The sequence below is a fragment of the Notothenia coriiceps genome, unplaced genomic scaffold, assembly GCF_000735185.1.
Source record: "Notothenia coriiceps isolate Sejong01 unplaced genomic scaffold, NC01 NC01_scaffold00004210, whole genome shotgun sequence".
NCBI classification, from domain to species: domain Eukaryota; kingdom Metazoa; phylum Chordata; class Actinopteri; order Perciformes; family Nototheniidae; genus Notothenia; species Notothenia coriiceps.
Window position 1 is genome coordinate 30031 of NW_011336911.1, and position 8387 is coordinate 38417.

At 38.5% G+C, this 8387-nt stretch overlaps 1 protein-coding gene across 1 annotated transcript; it reads left to right on the plus strand.

The window, feature by feature from the left end:
- The first annotated feature begins 1557 nt into the window (after nucleotides 1-1557).
- LOC104942155 (SUMO-specific isopeptidase USPL1-like) lies at nucleotides 1558-8061 on the plus strand. The gene is made up of 7 exons (XM_010767354.1): nucleotides 1558-1713; nucleotides 2668-2824; nucleotides 3579-3701; nucleotides 3803-4754; nucleotides 5511-5621; nucleotides 7257-7386; nucleotides 7909-8061. The coding sequence occupies exons 2-7, from the start codon at nucleotides 2699-2701 to the stop codon at nucleotides 8036-8038; spliced, it is 1572 nt and encodes a 523-aa protein (XP_010765656.1). The 5' UTR covers nucleotides 1558-1713; nucleotides 2668-2698; the 3' UTR covers nucleotides 8039-8061.
- Nucleotides 8062-8387: the final 326 nt, after the last annotated feature.

Consider the following 8387-nt stretch of genomic DNA (forward strand, 5'->3'; position numbering starts at 1 on the left):
ATATAACATAAAATGAGACGAGAAAAAAATGGCAACCATTGACCAAGCTACTGTACACCTTTCAGGATGATGATTTCAGACTTTGAAAAGGCCTTCTTCAAGATGACTTGCCGATTTTGTCTAAAAATGAGGTAATGAAATTACCTGAGTTTATATTGGTCTTGTCTGTGTGCGTGTTATAATATGGTGGTGGGGGTGGGGTGCCAGAAAAAAAGAGAATGCCCATGTTCTGTTGCAAAACATGCATATGCCCACTGAAGGTGAAATAATCATGCTTATTAAACAATTAACTGTTTCTAAATGCAATTTCTGAGGAAATATGCTTTTCCTTAGCAGCTAATATAGAAACAAAAGAAAAATGGCTGACACAGACTTTTTTCTTATCCTTGAATTAAGAATGGGAAGGGTGAAGTGGTTCCAAATGCCAATCACAACCCAGACTCAGGCCACATGTCTGTGCTGCTGCCTCCCTGTCTGTGTCTCATTTTGCATCAGGAGATGCCGCGGTAGAAAGCTATAGCCTGCTCATGAGGCTAGGAGGCGGCCGGTTTATGCATTTTAATGAGCACTCCCTGGGAAAGATATGCAAATTCATTTTGTCATCAAGAGGAAAATAGAGGACAGGAAAGTAGCAGATACAGGAGGGGCTTAAGGGAAGAGGGCACATGCAAAAGGGGGGGTTGGGTGCAGGGAGACATGTGTGCACACGTCTGTGAATGTGTACGTTGGAGAGTAGAGGAGCAGGAGGCGGTGTGAGATTTGGGCTGTATTAAAGCACCAGATTGAGGGACATATGTAACCCCCAGCCCCCACTTACCTCTCATATAAATAATAAATTCACCTTTAGACCAAATCAGTTAACTACAGAATGGGTGAAGAAGAAATCAAATAATCAATATGAAATATCTTTAAAAATAGAATTGACTCAGGGGACTTACAGTACTGCTTCAAGTATATTTGACAAATCAGAAGAGACAATCAGGCGTATATCCGTTTTAATATTGAAAGTCCATCCATCATGTATTACACAATTAATGTAAAAGGATGTTTGTTCTTCTGTTTTATCAGTTTAAAAATATAACCGTTTTGCCACTACTACTACTACTACTACTACTATTACTAGGCTACTACTATCAGTTTTAGTGATTGAAAAATAAATTAATAACAATAATAATAATAGTAATAATAATTCAATATAAAAATTGCTTGTTAAAAAGTAAGAATTGTTTCTAAGCAGTTTATAGTTTCCCCTCAAAAACATGCCATTCCACATGTGTATATCCCTGTAAAAGAATGACTTGGAAGACAAAAACAATGATAACCAAGGCCTAATACTCATAAGCAAAAAAGAGCATGCTATTAAATAACGTGATTCAATTCAGCGTATATTTTATTACGTGCATGTTCTCGCATGGATTAGTCCCGATTTTATGGGCAGTGTCAACATACAGTACAAGCAGGAACAATAACTTGAACAGAGGCTACTGCAGTTCACCTGAACTACCAAGAAGGGGGCCAGCGGAACCTTTGTCTGTAAGAGGGGGAAGACAAAGGCCGCTGCACAACCGCCCAACGAGCGGAATAAGAACGTTTGTAATACGAACTGGCACAAGGGTGCACATGGACTCTTTGTGGATTAATAAATGCGGCTCTGCGTGGAGGAATTTCGCCGACCTACATCGTTATATTGGATATAATTTAAATCTGGTGTCGGTGCGTATATTTATTCATTCACAAATACTGAAAATGAGACTTTAGTGCCTGAATTAATGCCCGGCTCTTGGCTAATATGTTAGCATGCTAGCAGCAAGGTGCAGAGGCTGATGGTTTGGTAACTGCGTGGATTGTTAACTTTAATGTTAGGATTTTAAATAGAGTTTACACCTCTACAGTAGGTTTGACAGGTTTAAAAATCAAGCCATTTAAGGATTGATCGAATCGCCTAGCTAATTAGAATTGACTGTTTTGCATCTTCCTAATTAGTTTGGCTCCTAAAAGGAGTTAACGTGTTCTCTAAAGGCCGCATTTGCCATGGGAAATGCTCATTTACTCAGTGTGTCAACTTAACAGTTTCCCATGTATATTACAATATCTTTATATTGTTTTAAAGGTTAACACTCATGTGTTAGGTCATAGTGGACCGCTGGTCCCACGTGTGCCAGCAAACATCTATCTTAGGTTAGTTTTTGTGAAGACAGTCAGTGAAACAGTTTTTTATCCTGTATTATATCCCGTAATGATCGTTGTTGTTAGCAAAAACGACTACACCTAATTCTGGATTATTTAAATGTTGACTGTGGACACGTTAAGTAAGTAATCATTAGTAATAGTAAGTAATATACAAAAGTTCAAATTATTATTAATATCATATTAGGAAATCAAGGAATTCTAAATACAGTTACACTCATACAGTAAATTAAATACCTGACAGATCATAAGGCTTTATGACATGGTTGCGATCCTGTCAAACCAGTATTGCCACAAAGCTTTTGCTCATTGTTTTGCACCATACAGTCAATATAACTTGAAACATTCAAGTGAATGGTATTGCTGTATTAACAATATACCATTATCTAACACATCTATATAGTCTTATGGTCAATTTTGTTCACACACCTCATGTATTGAGTAACATTGCATTATGTGGTGCTGTATTGTTCTCCCCAGCTCCTCAGGACTGGAACCTGGTTGCAGTGATATGGTGTTATCTTTTGAATGGCATCGGACAGCTATGGATCAGAAGAGCAGCAGTGGCTTGCCAATGACTGGTGAAGACACTGGTTTGGGGGCTTTGGCCTTACCACTGGTGGGGTATTTGGGAAAAGTCAGTAGAGCTCTTGTTTTCCTCTAACAGTTGTCACTTGCGCAAAGCTGAATTATATTTGAAAAAAATACTGTGACTTTGCAGTACCAATCCAAAACATAAAAAGGAAATCTTTAGTAAAAGGCGAAAGATTTTTGGGTAGGCTTGAAGCCTATTATTTATGTTTTTATAAGAAACTGTGTACTACATGATTTTGTTAAAATTATCTATTTAGAAAAATTATCTTATCTACAATTCAATCATAGACCTATTTAAATGTAACTTCATGTATACTTCATTCCATTAATAATGAGTGAAAATGTGAAGCCAAAATCTAGAGTGAAAAAAAAAGAAATCACTAAAAACTGAACATTTCTGTCAGCAGTTTTACTCTTGCTTGTATGCGTCACCCCTGCAAGGTAAATCAAATACAAAATTCTAATTTTCTTTTGTTAGTTTAATGCATGTACAGATGTGTATATAAATGTGATTGGACGAATACAATGAAAGCTGCTGACAGTGGTGGAGAAAGATGCTGAAATATGACAGTGAAGTGGGTAGGTAGAAATCCATTCATCTGATACACATGTATAAAGTTTTAAAAACATTTTTGCATGAATTGCAAAAAAATAGATGTAAGTTTTACACAGCTTTGCATGTTCTTTAAAACTGTTTGATAAGTTGTGTTTTAATATGCTACAGTGAAACAATCATCCTTTTTTGTGGCATGTCGTATTAATGCCATGTTTCTGTGATCTTAATGATCTTTTTGAAGGTTCAGGAAAGAGCTGCTTCACTTAAGTATTGTCCATGGTGTACCTCGAAGGGCTCGACCTATGCTCTGCGCTCTTATCGCATCAACCTCCAGGAGTCCATCACACTCTGCACAAACCCACAGGTAAGTCTTAGTTCATCACAAACATCCAGCTGAACAGCCATGTTTTATGCTTTTCTTTCAAGCAGCCATGTTAAAATCTTTCTGTTTTCCTTTCTTCATAGTGCCTTTTCCCCCTGGTCAGCCGCTCCTTGGAGGATGTTTTGGCCAGCTTGGTTCCTGTGGAGCCCTCAGTTGGGAACAAGAGAAAAAAAGAAGAAGAAGAAGGAGAGTTGATTGGTCCAGTACACAAACGCCTGCGACTGAATGAATCCGACAGTCTTGGACCACAAAGCATTAAGGACGACCTCATGAAAGAAGCCGAGCAAGGTGCTTTAAACTGTGTCATTAATGGCCAACATGCAGCACCAAAGGCAGGCGATGAAAGAGTTAATGGATATAAGGATTCTCCAGTTGTAGAGACACCGCTTCAGGAGTCATTACAATATGAAGATGATATTTTGGACCAGGAACCAGAGAATGCCACTTGTACGGATGTTTCTGCTTCTGCTACATGTTTGACTCCAGCTGGACTCCTGCAGTGCCCATCAGTAGCCGCGTTGACCTCTGATGCGACTGAGGTTGCACTTTCTCATCATCGTGTTTCTCCTGATGTGTCAGAGGATGACTTCTGTCAGGAGAACAGTCCTCCTGAGGCGCTGAACAGACGCTGCAGTCTGGACTCCGATCAGTCCTCTTTTGCAATTGATTCAAATGGAATCAATACTCCATCACCTCCGCACAATGAACAGACAGCCAGGACTGCAAAGAAACCATTGACTACAGACAGCATCACATGTAAGGACTTGGACAGCATTAAGTCCAAAACGGAGTGTTTGTCCCCTACCAGGATAACCACGCAGTCAGACGAGCTTGTATCTGCTCCGAATCATCTTTTCTGGAATAACTGTGACAACCTGTGTTGGCTGGACTCAATGCTTATTGCTTTGGTGAGCTGTAAGAGCTTGAGAAGGAATAAACCCAAAGATGAGCCTCAGCAGTCTTCTGTCTGGCAGCTGATGAGAGGATATGAAGACGTTTGTGCTGCCACCCAACTCCATCAACAGACTGACAGAGGTAGGTTGAGCACATCCCTGATCTCTATTGTATCTTCTGCTACTGCAATACAAAATAGCTGCTTGTTCTAAAACAGCACATTCAATATTACATCACATGCCTTTAGGGTTTTTTCTAGGAGAGGTTAGAAGCCAAAAATGGCGCATTAAGGTGTTTTATTTGTTTATATTAATAATTTAATTGTAGATTTGTTTTAATGGAGTGCATACATATAAGTGTGTTACTCCTAAGAGACAATAAACTGTATTTCAGAGATGGTTGATTAAAGAAATACCAATACAGAAGATGAAAGTCCTTAATTGTTCCTTGTGTGAATCTCTGAGAAGCAAATCAAACTTCTTGAATGTGCAATGTCAAGCCAGGTGTACATGTACAGAAATCTCTCCAAATGTACACTAAATGTTTTCAATTTGATAGGTTTTTTACTTGGGTGTAAAGTAGCGCTACCATCAATGAAAAATGGCAAATTCTTTCAACTAGAAAGTCAATTGAGTTAAATTACACGTGATACTTTTTATTTTTATATATAGATATAATGGAGTGCATTACTCAGAATACCTTTTTATTCATCCCACAGAGGGGACATTTGCATTTTCTACAGCAAGAAAGAGCCAAAGACAGCTGAATATTAACTAAGAAGCATGCATAAAAAAAAATATATATATATATTAAAGATTACAAAAATTTCACAATTTACCAAATACACATCTGTAAACGTTTTGAAGATATAATATATAATGTGTGTTATCTATCTAGATGGTGACGTGCGGGTGCCATATCATGTGCTGCAAAAGGCCAATGCAGAACTACACACTCTCAGGATGTCCATCTTCAAAATGCTGCAGCCCAAGCTGCACTGCAAGCTGGGTAAGCTCAGTCACTGAAGACAAACCAGTGCTGAAAGGAATTGAAAATTGTTGATGAAGTAATGTTTTTGGACATTCTTGGTTAATGTCTTTCTTTCGATCCACATTGGTGCAGATTCAGGCCATGGCAGCCAAAAAACCGGGTGTGTCGATATGAGGAGATATTAGCTCTCAGGATTATATTTAGAAATACATTCTGAATGGATGTGTCATTCCCGAGGTTTATTTGCACAGTGCACAAGTCCTGGTTAGCATACCTTTTTAGTATGTGATGGAAAAAGCAACAATTGTTGTGCACTACTTCATCATAGTCATCATTCATACTTTTCTAGCTTAATTTTCTCTCAACTTGGTTTGAAGACTGTGCAATGTAGCAAAGATACAATTTCACACTGGCTACTTCACTGCACATACATTGGTTGACAATACAAAGGTTAACAATACAATTAGACGATGCTAGGCCAAGGCTACGTTTTGGATACAAGAAGTGTATGAAAATAAAGTAGTAAAATATTTCTTGGTTTGGGCCGGTGTTTCTGGTGCTGCCAGACATGATGGGAAATCTTTCTCAGTTCAGAAACAATATGCAAATAGTGCAAAGCTACTGTGAGCATGGGGGAGATGTCTGAGCAAATGTTTTTCAAACTCGACAACACTTTGCTCCCAGGGCCCCTCAAGCCGTCTGTTCATGAATATTAGATTTCATACTGCCTTTTTTTTTGCCAACCAGATCACACGAAACTGTGTCTCAGGGCTTCTTAACATTTAACAAACTATGAATGTGTCATACCCACTTAACGGGAAGAAACTCAGCTAACTGACGATACGAACAATTTTTACCAAAACAAACACCAAGTCTCACAAAAAGTGTCTAAATGTGCCCTTAGCGGAAACGGGCTAATGCTATTTCTCTCACAAAAACGATCTTTTATACTTCATACTATCTGCACAAACGACATATCATCTGAAAGCTGAAATTCCACAGATTCCATTGGTATAAGCCTCATCACTGCACGACCAGAACTCACTGAGCGAGCAGCCAGAACAGAGCAAGGAAACATCAGTTTTCAAAACCATAACAATAATTACGTCTTACCTTTGCTGTTTTGTGATCAAAAGGCCAGAGATATGGCAAATCCACCCAAATGACTCCAGAAGTGGTTTTTCTTTTGCTAAACCTCTCTAAAAAGGTCAAATGTCACTTGTTTTGCATCAATCTTGATACAGGGTACTTATTATGTTATAGTTTGGATTCCTAAAGCTTTTACATGTTGATGTATAAAAGACATGACAAAGTGGATTTTGCATAATAGGTTTTTAAGAAAGCCTTTTTGGTGTGACCTGTCATCACCATTAATATCTGAACAATATGTTTATTATTCAACTGTTAACAAGAGCAGGTTCTTCATAGGTCCCACCCCTTTATGCTGCTCTTAAGTACACCAGATTGAGGCATTCAACTTTAAACGGTAAAATGTGTGATGTTTTCAATGCAATGATTGTTTTAAGATCTTGTCGTCTCATATTGACCCAAAAATAATCGGGATAATGATTTTTGCCCCGAGAGTATAACCACAGCTTCCGTCAGCACGCCCCCTGTGATGATGCTCTAACGGCTGCATGTTTGTGCCTGCAGGTCAGGAGGAGACTCCGGTGTTCGCCCTACCGCTGCTCCTGAAGACGGACTGTTGGGCGGAGCCTCTCTTCCAGTCCACCTTTCACTGGGAGTTCAAGTGCAGCGAATGCAAAACTGCCACAAAAGAAAGGTAGATGATGATCAGATACTACATGATTTACTTGATAGTGATGTTTTTATGTCCGTAGAGATGTGTGTGTGTGTGTAGTTTGTGAAGTTTAAGCTATTTATTTTTTGCTAATGCGTTGACAAAATCTGTCAATTATGACATTTTGGACCAAAATAGATGCAAATTGACTAAGCAGAGGAGGCATACAACTGCAAGGTGGTTATCCCGTTAATAGTCACATACTTAATGCATTTTTAATAATTAATTAGTTAATTTATTTAGTCCATATTATACCTGAAAACATTGCAAAAGGCCTATCCGTTTACCAGAGCCCAGGAGATTGCTTGTTATATTGGACTAGAGGTAGTAAGGCGTTAAATAAGTATGAAAGAAAAAAAATGGTAAAGCCAATCACCAAATTATAAATATGAAACAAGTGAACGTTACCTATTTGTCAACATCACATTGTTAGAAATGTATAATTATTCTCTAATGCAAGCAAACTGAACACATTTTTAATCGCTTTCTTTTTGTGTTTCTCAGGGTTATAAAAACTCTTCCCACCTTCACAAAGGTTTTGCCTGATTGGCGCCCTCTTGATGCAGTCCACTTGGCCCCGTGCAATGTGTGCTGCCAGAAGAACCAGAGAAGGACTTTGATACTAGAGAGGTAATAATGATGTCAGAAATCAGACTACCATTTGCAAAGTAATTACATCTACTGTTCAAACCTTATTATTCTGTAGCACAGGGGTGTATTGTTTACCATGTCAATAAAGAATGCCTTTTCTAACTCCCATGATTATAAGGCAAGGCAAGTTTATTTATATAGCCCCTTTCAACACAAGGCAATTCAAAATGCTTTACAAAAATGAAAGACATTAACCTATTAAGCCCCATGCCCCCGCCCCCCCGAAACAATATTCACGAAACTGTCTCTCAGGGCTTCTTAACATTTAACAACCTATTAATGTGTCATACCCACTTAACGAGAAGAAACTCAGCTAACTGACGATATGAACC

What these genes read in the sequence shown, in the direction of transcription:
- LOC104942155 (XM_010767354.1), top strand. Translation starts at nt 2,699, where the DNA reads ATGGTGTTATCTTTTGAATGGCATCGGACAGCTATGGATCAGAAGAGC. An exon ending in TGGTGGGGTATTTGGGAAAA is followed by an intron (nt 2,825 to 3,578) that starts GTCAGTAGAGCT and finishes ATCTTTTTGAAG; the next exon opens with GTTCAGGAAAGAGCTGCTTC. An exon ending in CAAGCTGCACTGCAAGCTGG is followed by an intron (nt 5,622 to 7,256) that starts GTAAGCTCAGTC and finishes TTGTGCCTGCAG; the next exon opens with GTCAGGAGGAGACTCCGGTG.